Raw genomic sequence first — 14,969 nt, 5'->3', positions numbered from 1 at the left:
CTGGATGTTCACATTTGTGTTGGGAAGGAGAGTTAAAAAGGTGAGAACTTAGGGTGAAATTTGTCATTTGACAACCAATGAGAATGACCCTCTGAGTAAGCCCCTGGTAAGCTGTCATCAGACCGCCACAACCAAGAGAGCAGCCCCGCTGGTAACCGCCAAGGTTAACACACGTATGGAAGCCTGGGACTGCCAATATTCAGTTCTGAAAATATCAATTCAAGTCTACTTTAGATTACCATGATTCAGGATTTTTTTTAACTGATATTTTTATTTTATTATTATTATTTTATAATATCACTTTATTTTTAGTTCTTACTCTTCTGCTCTTCATCATTTGGTGCAAAAAAGGTTGTGAGGTGAGATGAAAGATGTCTACTTGTGAAAGAAAACCTCATGCCAAGATTTGGTTAAGTTTGGTTTAGGTGTAAAATGTACAGGAAACATGAGTGTAAACTAGTTAATCCAAACGATCTTATCACAAATGAGGACAGAATTATTAGCCTCCCTATGAAAATGCCATTTTTTTCTACTATGTTGAACAAAGTAAGGAATTTAAATCCAGTTTTTCAGAACATCCTAGTTTGGTTTTGGATTCTTTGCATACAGAAAGAAAACTATTTCACTAACAGGGTCTAAATTATTAGCCCTCCTGATGCTAATAGTCAGTTGTGTCTCCTTTTGCTGGATAACAGCCTGCAGTTGTTTGTTGTAGTCTCAGACTCGTCTCCTAAGTCTCCTCTCCTTTCTTTCTTCAAACATCACCAACGTCTCTATGGCCAAAAAGCTCTAATGGTTTCATCTGACTAAAGTAAACACTTCCAGTATGCAGAACCTTTCGCCAGGTTGTCCTTAGGCAGACTTCAGTCTCTTCTGCTGAAGTGTAGTTTTTCTTGGTCCATTCCTGTGCAGGGCTCTAGAGACCGTCTTTTCTGAGACTACAACTCCTGATAAGTCTAAGTCATTCTCTAGTGTCTTGGCAGTTGTTCTGGGGTCTTTAGACACATTTCTCTCTAGTCTTCTTTCCAGAGTCTCTGACCATTCGAGTGTTGGTACCAAAATGTTCTAGATAAGCGGTGACTGTGAAAATAAGAGCCTGAACCAATGTTTGAAATAATTGTAAAGCTGAACACATTTGTGTGCACCAAGGTTATAAAAATCTTGTTTTTTTTTCATTAGTTTTCATTTTCATTTTTGGTTTTTACCTTGTGTTTTACATTTCAGTTTAGTTTTAATTAGTTTTTCCTACTGGATTGCTAGTTTAGTTTAGTTTTTATTTGGCAAAAATACTTCATTTTAGTTTAGTTTTTATTAGTTTTAGTGTTAGTTTAAGACCTTTTGGCAATATTGGACACCTGTCAGTGGTGAGACCCAAAAGGGTTCATCACTTTTCATTTAGTTTATTCAATTTTGATGTTTGTATACAACTTAAGACCAAAAATGACTATTGTGTGAAGTCTTCTCCGATCAAATCAGGGGATTTTACTCTCTCCATGCTTGTGCATACATGTCAGTCATTATGTTGCTGTCAAAGACTAAAACTAAGGAGTTTCTGTCTTTAATTTTATTTTATTTTATTCTAGTTAGTTTTCTAAGCACAGCATTTGGTTAGTTTTTCTTTTTTTTTTGAAAACTTTTGAAAGTTTTTATTTAGTTTCAGTTCACTAAAAAGATTTTTATTTTCTGTTATTTCGTTATTTTTAGTTAACTATTACAACCTTGGTGTGCACTAGAATTCATTAATAGTTTTAAAAGTAAAGTATTATTTTTAAAGAAGCCATTTATTCAGTAGAGTAGCCTTCTGAATGCCTTAACATGCCAGTTACAAATAAGTGACTGTTTTCTCCCCTCAAATTGTGGCCCTGTACTTGAAAAGCCTTGATAAACATGGGTCAGTTTGCATCAGACATAATTTGAAAGCAAATCAAAAATACTATTTTAAATATAAATACTGTTTGATACTAATATTGGCAGTTAAAGACTTCCATATGAGCTGTTTTGTTTTGGTAAAGTGAATCCATTTAGCATTAGCATCTTGTCATCTACATCTTTGGATGCAACACCAGGTTTTCTGCTCCCAGGTAGTCACACACTACTCCTGTCATTACCAGGCTATGTTTTAAAAAGTGCCCGCTATTTCAAGGGGAAAAAGAAACACCTGCAGGGTGTCACGAGCGGCCATGTGAGAATCCCCCGGACAAAATAAACCAGATGACCATTTAGAGAGCAGGAGAGTTTCCACGACCATTGAGGCAGAGACAGTGAGAGGAACAAGGAAAGAAGAGTGTGAGGGGGGACATAAACGGAGGAAAAACATTATCATTACTCACTTTTCTTTTGGCCTTTGTACTGCTGAGCTTTCTTCTTCTGTTTGGGTACGGACTGAGGCATTTCCCTGTTACCTGAAGAACAAAAAAACACAATTATGGGCCTAAATTCCACTGTCAAAATGTGCCAAAGCAATTCATGATTGTAGCTTCAGCATGATTATATAGAAAAGATTCACAAAAATGCCCCCCTTAAGATTTTCATGATGCATGGGGCCATAAAAGGATGGATTCTTTGCATGCATACTTTAAAGGGCACAGCCCCGGAAGTAGAACTGTGTTGCACTTCAGCCTCTTGTGGTCAATTTGAGTATTACAACAACAAACACATGACAGAAAAGGAGGCAGAAAAACACAAAAACCTATCTTTAAAAAAAAAAAAACGTGATGATGCAGATTCTCAGATACATATTCAAGCTTCCCTACTGAAAAAAGTCACTTTAAATTGGAGCGATACCCAAAAATATAAGACTTGAATGGAAAAAATGCAGCACTTTAAGCAGTTAGGTATTATACGTGGTAAACAACAAACTCTGCTCACGTCAGTACCAAACTGTGATTTATGCGATGAAATATTTCCTGTTTCCGGTGTATATACTTCCCCACTCACTCTGTGAAGCGGGTGGTTGGAGCTGGTAGCCCGTCAGCTGACACCAGCCCACCGGGTAGAGGTCAGGTGACTCACAGTCCACCCACTGGTCGTACTCGTCCTCCCAGCCGTCAAAATGGATCCTCAGTAGCCGGTGCACAACCCTCGTCACTGTGGCAACACACACCAGCCGCGGCTCCATCAGATCCACAGCCTCCAGCTTCATACCCTGCCGGAAACCATGATTGGGAACCTCCTGGAGGATTTCAGATGGCAAGGGAGAAAGAAGGATGTTAATCATTTACAGGAAGAAAAAAAACAAAGAAGAGGAAGTGAACACATTTTACAACAAACAATAAAAACACAGTCTCTCCCAACATCATGCAAATGTCACTGCATCTGTTAAATATTTACTTCTCTGCTCTGTGAATTTCACTTCCTCCTTCGAACTGGATGACATCTAGAGCTTTTATTTTGGCGAGGGAAAAACAGAAAGTTGTTTTATGAAATATCTGATGGTTGTGAGCTGAATAATTTTACCTTACATGAGTTAGAGCACAATATTCCAATCAGGGGTTAGGTAACATTAATGCACTACTATCTCCCCTTCACAAAACAAGTCAATGAGCTCTGTAGAGTGACAGCACGGCACGGCACACTAACAGAGATAAAGATCTTTAATCACACAAACCAAGTCTGAAAAAGAGGAAGCTACATGCAATTTTGTATATAATAATTTCAATTTTTTCTCCTATATTGTAATTGCGATTTGATATGCGATTATTCCTTAGCTCTCTTTTATTCCTAGACAAGGGCTGAAAAAGTCTTCAAAATGATCTGATTATGATGATTTGGATTCGTATTGCGAACTGGTTATAATTGGTGCATTGAAGGATTTTTGTAATTCTCATATTTAATAAGAAAAAAAAACTACAAAAATGAAGTTAGAATTTTTCTATAGACTATTCTAAAAACTGGCACTTGAATGACTGCATATGTCATGCAGAGCATCTCTGCTGCAAAAAAAAAGTTTAAAACTGCAATTTTGACACAAATTTTAGGTCAAAGAAATATTGCACCTTCTGTGATTTCAAAATAGTGGCAGGCCATATTGCGATTTAATCTTATTGTCGATGAATTGCCCAGCCCTGAAACGAATACAGTGATTTAAAATCCTTTTCAACCTAAATTCAACTGAATACAGCACAAAGACAAGATAATTAATGTTCAACTGGTATATTTTCAATATTCAAGAAAAAATTAATCCCATATTCTAAATTTAATGCTGCAGCAAAAAAGGTGGGACAGGGGCAGGAAAAGACTGGGTGAGTTGTGGTAAGCTTAAAAAACACCTGAAACATTCCATAGGTGAGTAGATTAATTGTAACGGGTGATCATACCATGACTGGGTATAAAAGGAAAACTCCTGAATGTTCAGTTGTTCATAATTAGCAGTGTCTTGAGCATCATTGTATTCTGTTTTTATTTACATTTTACAAAATGTCCCAACTTTTTCTGAACTGGAGTTGGTGTAAAAAATACTTAAAACTTAATAAGTTGTGTAAGTTATAATGAGTTAAGCCACCTTAAGTGATCTCACTATCATTATTTTTGGTATTAATGATCACAGACGATCAGCCGTACCTTGTTGAAGAACTTGACAGGAGCAGCGCTTGATCCTGTTTCTCTGAGGTAGTCGAACCATTTAAATGGCAGTTTAGTGTACCCTGAGGAGAGGACAGGAGAACTTTAACAACCACAGATGAAGACAGGTAAACTACTATAAGAGATTTATCAGTGTCACAAAGACATGAGTGTACATCACCTCTAGGGGGTGTGAGTTCAATGTCGTTGATTTCACAGAAGCCGACAGGGAAGAGGGAGGGGGAGGTGCCGTGGTAACAGAACCAGTCTGATCCATCCACCGCCTCCGATCCGTCGATCCCGATCATGAGGTACCCGTCTGCCAACACCTGCACAAACATCAGCACACAGAGGATGACGTTAGCGGCAGAACATCTTCATTTCCTGTCTGAGAGTCACATGACACGCTCACCTTTCTTACAGTGGCTACACATATAGTTGAGAGGTTGAGGGGGTCGATGGCTTCTAGCTTCATCCCATCTTTGAACCAATCCCCGCTCTGGTCCACATCTTTCACCTAAAGATCGCATGCAGAGAGAGGGACAAATTGGAAAACTATTTAAATATAACACCACATTTAAATGCCTTAACATTGAAAGCAGTAAAGGATGTTCGTCAGACTTTTTATTAGGAAAGTCTTCTGCTGTGAGATCTACGGAAGAGTATTGGGGCCACTGAAAAAAAAAAAATTTGAGACGAAAATTTTTTTTTCACTTGTGAGAAAAAAGTCAGAATTCTGAGATAAAAGTCAGAATTCTGACAAAAAGTCAGAATTCTGACAAAAAGTCAGAATTCTGAGATAAAAGTCAGAATTCTGACAAAAAGTCAGAATTCTGAGAAAAAAGTCAGAATTCTGACAAAAAAGTCAGAATTCTGAGATTAAAGTCAGAATTCTGACTTTATTCTTCAAATGAAAAAAGGTCTCAATTTTTTTTTCAGAATTCTGAGATTAAACTCAGAATTCTGACTTTAATCTCAGAATTCTGACTTTTTTCTTACAAGTGAAAAAGAAAAATTCGTCTCCAATTTTTTTTTTCAGTGGCCCCAATACTCTTCCTTAGAGATCAGTAAAATACATTTACTAAGAAATTATTCATGTGTCTTTGCACCAGTTGAAGACAAATGGTACATTTTCATCCTTCAAGACTGTCAGACAACAGAATGCCGAGTTCATAATATAGTTTTACCTATGGACATATGTGTGCTGAAATATGGTAAGTAGTTCTGCAATTTTACTCCGCAAATTACAGACATGGTCAATTCGCACAGGATTAAGAACGCAGACATTCTGCATGATTAATACAAATTACTAGAGGTCCCTAGGTAAAACCATGCAAATCAGGCATTAGAATCACCAAAAAAATATCATTAGGGATAAAAACTTGGTGACTAAAATGTTTGTGCTGGTGGGTCAACACTGAGAAATGGCTCATGAAATTGGTTTCGGTATGTGTGTCTGGAAAGAAATGTGTGGCTTAAAGCTTTTAATATGCTTTTATTTTAAAAGCTATATCTACATTTGTTTTATCCATCACAGAGAGATTTAGAGAGGGTGTGAATGCCTGTCCAAACTTACAATAAAATATGTAGAAATAGTTCATACAAAGGTATTTTGTAAGGAAACTATCACTTTTTTGGGTCCAGGAGGTCCTTAGCTCTTTCTAGATATGAGTGGGGGGGGCTCAGTAGATAAAGGTTGGTAACACTGCCTTAGAAGACTTAGAACAACTACATATAAATTTTATTGTAAGGTGCAAGTTTCCTCCCTAAGAGAGGCAGGCATAGAAAAATGTTATGTATATTCATTACCTTCTGGAAGAACTGTGCAGGAGCATCAGCCTGACCCTCAATTTTCTTTGAAACATCTGGAAAATAAAAGAGTGAATCAAAAAGTAGTTTGGCATCTGAGCAAAAGATGTTTCAGCACCCACATTTAATATGTTTATAAACAGCAGAACAAAACGGCTTCAACACAACATATTCAATGAGAAAATACAACATTTTCACAGTTTGTTGTCTGACTATGTGAAAGATTGAAAGCCTAATACATAGCCTATAATGTTCCATTCATTTTATTCAATACATTATTGAATTGCTCCTTTTAAAATTTATATAACAATAACCAAGGACACTTAGTTTACTGTTATAAATAAACAATTACCAAATCTAAACATTTTAGAAGCTATATGCTTTAATTATTGTTTCTTTGACCTGAAAATTACTGAAATATTAATCAGTTATTAATAGTTTGCATTTGATTATCTTTAGATAGTGTACTCATGGACTCAGTCTGTCTTTGCAGCTCTAGTTTGGGTAAATTTCTGCTGCATTTCCATAGGGTATTCCAGTTTGACTGAGTACAGTTTGGTATGGTAAACCCCAAGATAGTTTGCCTTTCCACAGACACCCACACCTTCACTTGGTGGGACGGTAGAGGGTATGCATGTGACGCCCAAGCAGCAACCTCCAATTCTGAAAATGGAGCCAATGCTGAAGTGCAAAAAAAACTGCAATACTGCGAGTGTTCACTTGAGGCTGGCTGCAGGAAAAATTTATCTCTGCAGTGCAGAGAAACAGCTCATCTAAAGCTTCATAATAACAAAACTTCATCATTAATTCAGCTTACCATCCATCACTGATAAACCAGGATGATGTGAGCTTTCAGGCTCTGCTTCGTGTACTTAAAAATCAGGTCCACATAAACCCCAGGAAACTATTTATGACCGCATATCATAATCTACGGTCCAGAAACCATCATGGATCTCTGTAGAGTCCAGATATCCCTATTCTAAACAGATATCAGTCTGTTTTTCTCCCATTTCCACCCCCTCCTCATGGAGTAGACAGCCGTGTTTTGCAGCCTGGATGAGCAGTTGTGTTGCTACAAGTGACATCTGTGCAAACCCTCGATTGTGTTTAGCCCCGCCTTTTTGTGACGGATGGTAAGCTTGGGTTACAAAAAATAGGACAGTACAGGTCAATAATTTGGGACCCTTTCCAGCTTTTGATAATGTACCAAACTAATCCGAACCACTCACTGAAAATTATCTATTCCAGCCTGACAGGACCTGGATCAGATTTCATAGCCATAAAAAAGGAAGTGAAGTCAGAAAACAAAGACTGAGGATTAAATTTTGACCAAAGCATGGCACAGATTTGTCACTAACATCACATTCGACTACATTAAACAGTGGGAAAATGGTATGATACATCATACTTAGAGCATTTCCGTAATATTTAGTTCAACTTAATCATCTTACATCAAATACCAACAAAGAGAGCAAGTTGTTTGCACCATCTTATCTGCCCTGACTTCCCAGACTCACCAGATCGTTTGAAGCGATGCCCAATGCTTCTGGACCAGCCGATGTTGTGGATGAGCGGGCTGAACATGTGACACCAGAAGTCATCCGACTGGTCCTCGCTCTCCTCATAAACCAGCCGGAGGCGACCTCCGATCACCTGCTCCACCAACGCCACCCGTGTCCGGCACAGGTAATTCTTATCCACTACCTCCACCCGCATCAGCTTCTTAAAGGGAAACTGCATGTTTTCATGTACCTGTGGTGGTGGAAAAATGAGGCATTATCATAGATAGATTTCCCTTCACTCTACTTCCTGTCTGTGTTTGGTCACATCCCTTACTGACAATTCTGGCTACCCTTGAACAAAAGTCAACAAAAATTAAAGTAAAAAAACAAAAGGTTTGAGCAAAAAATGATACATGAAGTTTACAGAGGCATTGGTGTGTCATACCTTGGTACTAAAATCAGGCGGCAGTGTTTTAGCTCCAGTGAGACGTTTCACGAGAAAGGCTTTCCAGTTCGAGTACTTATGCTGAATGCCTGTGAGACAGAGCATAGAAATGGCTTTAGCTGTTTTCATTAACACAAGCTTTAGAGAAAGAGAAACAGGTTTAACACAAAGCTCACTTTTTGGAGGTACGAGGGGTTTGCCACTGGACGCACACCATCCCACCGGATGAACCTCGGGGATGCAGAGATTACACCAGAAGTCTTTACCATTGTCGTTGTCAAAGCCCTCGTACCGTAGGAGAGCCTTGAACCCTGAACATGCAGAAAAGAACTTATTTGACTGCTTGTTGTTGAAAAAGGAAATATTTCAAACATACTCACTTCCTCTATTGTACAGTGTTTACTCAGATGTCATTAAAACTACAATAGAGTTTTCGCACTGAAATCTCAGCATTCATAAAACATGACTACTCCTTTGTCACTTTCTTTTTTAGTTCCAACAGTTTTCAAATTCAGAGAAATTCTTTGTTCTTATAATCTAAATTGGATGTGTCTTGTTGCGGTCACTGTTACAACGGTGGCTGTCATGACGGAGCAACCATAACTGACACAACTTTTAAATTCACACAATCATGGAAACACCTCCTTGTGGACACATACACCGTCCTCATACTGCACGCAGAGAAGCTAGTAGTCTTGTTTGCCACCTGTCTGAACCTGTGGCAAGTCCCAATGAGAATGCACCTGGCCAATCAGAATACTTGTTGCTGAGTTTTAAGGCAGACAGAGGAGCACATGATGTTTGTCCTCTTCATATCTGTCTGTAGCCAGTGCTTGTGTTTTTGCCTTACGTAGCCTGGTAAGAGAGTGAGACAGGCAGCAGGACGCCTAAAATGTCCATGTGAAACTAAAAGCACTACTTGCACAGCTGGAGCTGTTTCCAAACTAACCAGACTTGAATTCAATGAAATATTTCGCAACACAGTCTCCTCTGACCTTAGACATATGGCTAATAAATGCTATGGATCAATCAGCTCTCTGAAAACACTTCTGACCAGCTGAAATTATGTTTGACACAGTGAGAACAACGGAAATGTAAGAAAAAAACCCCAATGCATCAATAATTGATTAAGAAACAAATCGTAGCCCTATGAATCATAATCAAATCATGAGTCGCCTAAAGATTCCCACCTCTGACTGTGCGCATTTTTGTGCCGTTTATTCACATTGCCCTTAATGTGTAAAGGCCTTTAACCAGAGGAGGGTTTTTTTTTTTCAATGAAGCAAAGTTTTTGTTCAGCTTTCAGAGAGAAAACTCAGAGAGAAACAACCAGCACTTTAGTGCTGTTAGACACTCTGCTGTTCCTTAAATCCCAGCAAACACTGTGTGATTTCAAGCTAACCTATGATCACCACGGTGGAAAGTCAGTTCACACTTTGCGACTGAATTGCTTAAAACACAACTCCAGTTTTAGGACAGGAGCACAAACTTTACCTCTCCCAAAGCTGGTTGTTTGAAAAAGGTTTTGAGAAACGGGTGTAAAATCTGCATTTTCATCCAAACATAATATGGTTTGATTCTTTGGACAACTATTCAATATTAGCCGATATCTCAAAGTCTCACACGATACAAAGTCGATCTGAAGTTTTAAATTGTATCTGATGACATCTGTGACACATACAATGTCACTGATGTAGTCTCACCTGCTAGCTTAATGATTTCTGCTATCCAGTACACTTTAGTGGAGAGGTTTGTGTCCGAGTTGAGCACTTCAATCCTCACTCCTTCTTCGATGTCTCCCCAGCACGTCCCCATAGGGGCCTGAAGCCGAGCAGAGGAGTCGGTGAAGTTATCCAGTCAAATAATAACAAATTTGTCATCTCTATCTGCTCCACTCACACACTTTACTTACATGTTTGAAGCAGCTGACTGGAGCTCCGATGGTGTTATTGCTACAGATATATCGCCCCCAGTCAAAGCTCTCTGCAGGAACCACTGACAGATACAACAAATAATGTAAAGCCAGAGCACCCTTATCATATCAACCATCATAAATGATTTTTTTACTTTACTTACCTGCTTTTGATTTGGCCTGGTTCTGCTGACTTGCTTGGTACTGGGCGTATGCTGCCAACTTCGCCACAAGAGGCTGTTTCTGTAAGACTTTTGCCTTTTTTGTCGGTGGTTTGCCCTTCAGAAATCAAGGCAGACATCCGTGTAAATATCTTTTATGAATTAATCGAACATTTGCTGCAGGAACCTTGTAATGCGCTCACCTGGAGTCTTGCCAAAATGCTAGCCTTTTTAGAATTTGAGGAATAACTCCGGGAACACGAAACACTGCAGAAGCGCTTTGTTTTGGAGTAAAAAGCGTCCCGAACTCCAACCATCCCACACATCTCACAAGTGGCTGTGAAACAGAGACGACAGTAGGATGAATAAATAATATTCTTTGGGAATATTCACACAGAGTTCAGTTTCTCGTCTACTGACCCATTCCAGCCTTGCCGTCGGGGTAGGTGTAGACCTGCCCATTGTTCTTAATGATAGGCAGGCTGGCGGGGTTGGAGGGCACCACCTCATCTTCGCTGTCCTCTGAGCTGGAGCTGCTGGTGGACTCCTCGCTGCAGCTGTCATAGCCATCAAACATCCCGAATGAGTCTCTCCGCTTACGCTCTGAACGTGGGGTTCGTTCAGCCTTTAAAAACATCAACAAGGAGATATTCAAATTTACATCGGTTACAAACTTTAGGGCAGTGACTGGCTTCTTTCCTCCCTAACAACAGATCTAATCACAGTTTTCTCACAGAATAAATAAATGCCAGAAACAGCATGGGTTTTACACTTTTCCTAAATTTAAGGTAATGTTTGCTGTTGCATCAATGATCTGAAGGACAAATATTCAGTTCACTACACTTCAAAACTAAAGATCTAGAAAAAATATTTAGAAAACTTCTTTTTTTAAAGAATAAATTTTGTGTAAACTGCCACAGAGCTGAGTCTATAGTATCTCTGCTTTTGCTCATAAATGGGGGAATGCTGATCTTGTTTAATAGTTACGTGTTGTTATGGGAATCACATAAATTGTCATGAAAGTATTTTTAAATATATTCAAGGTGCATGCACACACTGAGCCTATAAAAGTAGCCCTACCCTTGGATGTTTTACCCTTTAAATGATTTTAAAAATCAATCATGGCCAGTATAATTTGGCTTTGTTGACAAATAAAATACAAAGAACTCTTTAAAGTCAAAGTGAGAACACATTTCAGAAAAGTGATGTCAATTACATAAAAATAAGCAATGTTAATTCAACAGAGGCCCAGTCAATTAATGCTACTCTACAACTAGGGAAATGGGGATCACCTGAGTGCAGTGAATGTGTCTCAAGTAGGGCTGGGTATTGCTAGGAACCTCACGATTCCATTCGATTTCGATTCTTTAGGTTGCGATTCAATTCAATATCGATTTGATATTGATTTAAATGCTTTGATGTTGATTCAGTAAGAAGTAGAAATACACAAATGACCTGTTGATAATTTTTAATAATTATTTTCATGCCCATGTGAACATATGTGGTAGGTCACCTCACATTTTTTAGCAATAAAACATATGAAAAAAAATTTGCACAATAACAACTTATTTGTGCATAAGGAGTACAAAAGTAAAAACATGCCAGTTCTGTATAAACACTGAAAAAGTGCATGTAAACTTTAATTATATTTCTTTCCTCTTGGACGCTGTGATAAACCTCACATAACATGGCTATGGTTGGTAGCTGTTTGGTTGAGTGTGGCTTCCGTCCAGACAACGCACAGTGACCCCCACTGGCCAGGAGGTTAATCGATTCAGAGGATTTGCTGAATCGATATTGAATTGAGGGGGGAAATATTGCGATGCATCGATTAATCGATATCTTTACCCACCCCTAGTCTCAAGTGATTGTAATATAAAGACACCTGTGTGAAGGTCCAGTCACTGGTTAATCAGTAGCTACCATTACACCATGACGACAAAAGAACACTCCAAGCAATTCAGAAAAAAAAGGTTATTGAAAGGTATAAGTCAGGGGATGGATGCAAAAACATTTCCAAAGCATTGAACAATGAACATCCCCCAGACTTCAGTTAAATCCATCATCAAGAAACGGAAAGAATATGGCACGTGCAAATCTTCCTTGAACAGGCTGTCCTCACAAACTTGAGTGATCATGCAAGAAGGAGACTAGAGAGAAAAGCCACAAAAACACCTATGACTACTCTGAAGCTTCAGCAGCTGAGATGGGAGAGACAAGTGGCAAAGAGAAAGACACTGCTGAAGAAAACTCATATTAAATGTTGACTAGAGTTCACCAAAAGGCATGTGGGAGACTCCGTGGTTGAGAAAGTTCTTTGGTCTGATGAGATCAAAATGGTGCTTTTTGGTCATCAGACAAGATGCTAAGTTTTGCAGACACTAAACACCGCACATCAGCACAAACAGACCATCACCACATGCATGATTTTGGGGGATTCTCATCTTTATTTGTTAGGTCAGTGAAAGAGAGACATGAAATAATGGGAGAGAGAGCGGGTAAAGACATGCACAATTCTGATCCTGCAACCAGTACATCAACGATTAAAGTCTTAGTAAATTTTTAAATTATTTTCAGGGCTGTCAAGATTTATTGCATTAACTGTAATTAACTACAATCCACAATTAGTGCACCAATCAAAAAAAACTATATGATTAATCATTTTATTATCCATTTCAACACTCTTTGGTCAATCCCTGCAGCCACAGTGATGTAAAATAAGTCCACCACTGCTCCTCAGTGTCTCATTTCAACTCAAAAAACTCAGACAGCTCAGTGGACAAGACAAAAATCATCTGAACCTAGTGATGGCAAATATTTACCTCCTCTTCAGTTAACAAGTTCCTTTTTCCATGTTTAAGTTAATGTGTTTTTTATCTTTGCCCTACATACAAAAGCAGGTCTGTATCCAAACAGGAAGTTAGTTACCCTTTGCTTAAGATAGAAGAAATATCCAAAATGGCACAGGAAAAGTTTTGCAAAATGCAAAATAATGAAATTCTAAAATGTGATAAATGGGTGTGATTAACTACAAAAATCCTGAGATGAATCTCTATTTAAAAAATCTTTAATCTTTTGGAAGCCCTTTTTATTTTATTTATAAAGGGACAATATCAGCAGCTGCTCTATCAACTGGTCTAAACCAGCGCCCACTAACAGAACATTTTCTGTGTTATAACAGATGTAAAAACCTTGAGAAGAAGAAAAAAATCTTGCATACATTTTAATTAAACTGTCATTTATTTCATTGCTCTTTTGTCTTTTAAATAGTCTGTCTATTTTTAGATTTTTATCTTTTGCTAGAGCGGACTCCAGAAGAGACACACAAGTTTCCAAACACCTGTAAAGTGTTTCTTACAGAATGATGCTGTACTTCAGCAGCAGTGATGTCCACCTCACACTGCCTGTTTCTGTAAGTTTAACCTTTTTCCTGCTGTTGACAGTAATCATCTGCAGTGCATTTCTTTAAGTCGCTCAAACAGCGTCACTCGCCTTTTAAAATATTTTTTGATACTCCAATATCATACAGCTGAGCTGTGGGAAGGCTTATTGTTGCTGAGGTAGCATACCACAACCAGCATCCTGAAGTGCAGAATACAGGATAATATCAGCAGCAAGAAGCAGAAAAATGTAAAAATCACAGAACATGAAGAAGATACTGCAACTCAGTCAGTGCATTTACTGGAGGGACGTGCAAGAGAATGTCTCTCACAGATGGTGACTACATATGCAGTTTAAAAAGAAAAAGGAAAAATGGTCAGCAAATTTACTGAGGGGTGGGAGGACTTTAAATATACCTGGGTTCCCCACCTTCCAAGTGTTGATGGTGTGGGGGGAAACTGTGTGCTGCTCTCTATTTTTACTAATTCAGTGTGTGTGTGAAATATCAGCTGCCTGATATTATCACATTAGGGCAGGACCAAGAAAAACAAATATCTAAAAAGAAAAGCAAATTCAATTCTTTGTCAAACATACATGCACTGTAAGTAACAATAAGCTGCAAAAAGTCAACATGTACAAGAAAACAAACCTTAAAAATAAACTACCCCTTCTTAAAAGAAATTAAAGAAAACATCTCCATGAATAAAATGACATAAATAAAATAATAATTTGCCATTTAGACTTAACAATTCAGACAGATTATTATGCAGTCATTATGCATATTTCTGTTAGTGGTTCTCACAGCAAACTGCCCTACACCCAATATATCAACCTAAATGTACATGTTTTCCAAAGCTATTTGCTCATGTAAACATTTTACAGATCCAGTAATACAGAAATTGTTAATAAGACATCCAGCAGAGCATGCTCCAACTTCACAGATGGCAAAAATCACAGCATCGCCTGCAGCACTCGTAGTAGAGCTTCACAGCTGGTAGACTGAATGTGTGATTTACACACCATGGACACAAAGTGCCAAACCCTTGTGGGTTTACAAGACCGTGAAAGTAAAACTGTAATGATCCAACAATCCAGCTCTTTTTAAGTCATAATGAAGTATCATGCTCCTTTTATAGCTCGGTATTAAACACCATATTCTGCCTTCTCTCACTATGTGCCCAGTTATATTCAGGAACTTC

The 14,969-nt window shown here is 38.3% G+C and overlaps 1 protein-coding gene across 1 annotated transcript in view; it reads right to left on the bottom strand.

The window, feature by feature from the left end:
- The window catches only part of mbtd1 (mbt domain containing 1), a 31,739-nt gene that overhangs the window by 15,164 nt on the left and 1,606 nt on the right, over nt 1-14,969 (bottom strand). The window contains exons 2-15 of the mRNA XM_041815123.1: nt 10,810-11,014; nt 10,593-10,726; nt 10,393-10,507; nt 10,229-10,311; nt 10,020-10,137; nt 8,493-8,627; nt 8,317-8,405; nt 7,887-8,121; nt 6,370-6,425; nt 4,973-5,077; nt 4,742-4,889; nt 4,561-4,643; nt 2,938-3,172; nt 2,331-2,402 (exon numbers count right to left, since the gene is read on the bottom strand). Of these exons, the coding sequence (XP_041671057.1) occupies nt 2,331-2,402; nt 2,938-3,172; nt 4,561-4,643; nt 4,742-4,889; nt 4,973-5,077; nt 6,370-6,425; nt 7,887-8,121; nt 8,317-8,405; nt 8,493-8,627; nt 10,020-10,137; nt 10,229-10,311; nt 10,393-10,507; nt 10,593-10,726; nt 10,810-11,014 (1,813 nt within the window). The remainder of the gene's footprint in view (nt 1-2,330; nt 2,403-2,937; nt 3,173-4,560; nt 4,644-4,741; nt 4,890-4,972; nt 5,078-6,369; nt 6,426-7,886; nt 8,122-8,316; nt 8,406-8,492; nt 8,628-10,019; nt 10,138-10,228; nt 10,312-10,392; nt 10,508-10,592; nt 10,727-10,809; nt 11,015-14,969) is intronic.

Source organism: Cheilinus undulatus, linkage group 20, assembly GCF_018320785.1.
Source record: "Cheilinus undulatus linkage group 20, ASM1832078v1, whole genome shotgun sequence".
Classification (NCBI taxonomy): domain Eukaryota; kingdom Metazoa; phylum Chordata; class Actinopteri; order Labriformes; family Labridae; genus Cheilinus; species Cheilinus undulatus.
The sequence above is the reverse complement of the archived record's forward strand: the minus strand, read 5'-3'. Positions and strand labels throughout refer to the sequence as shown.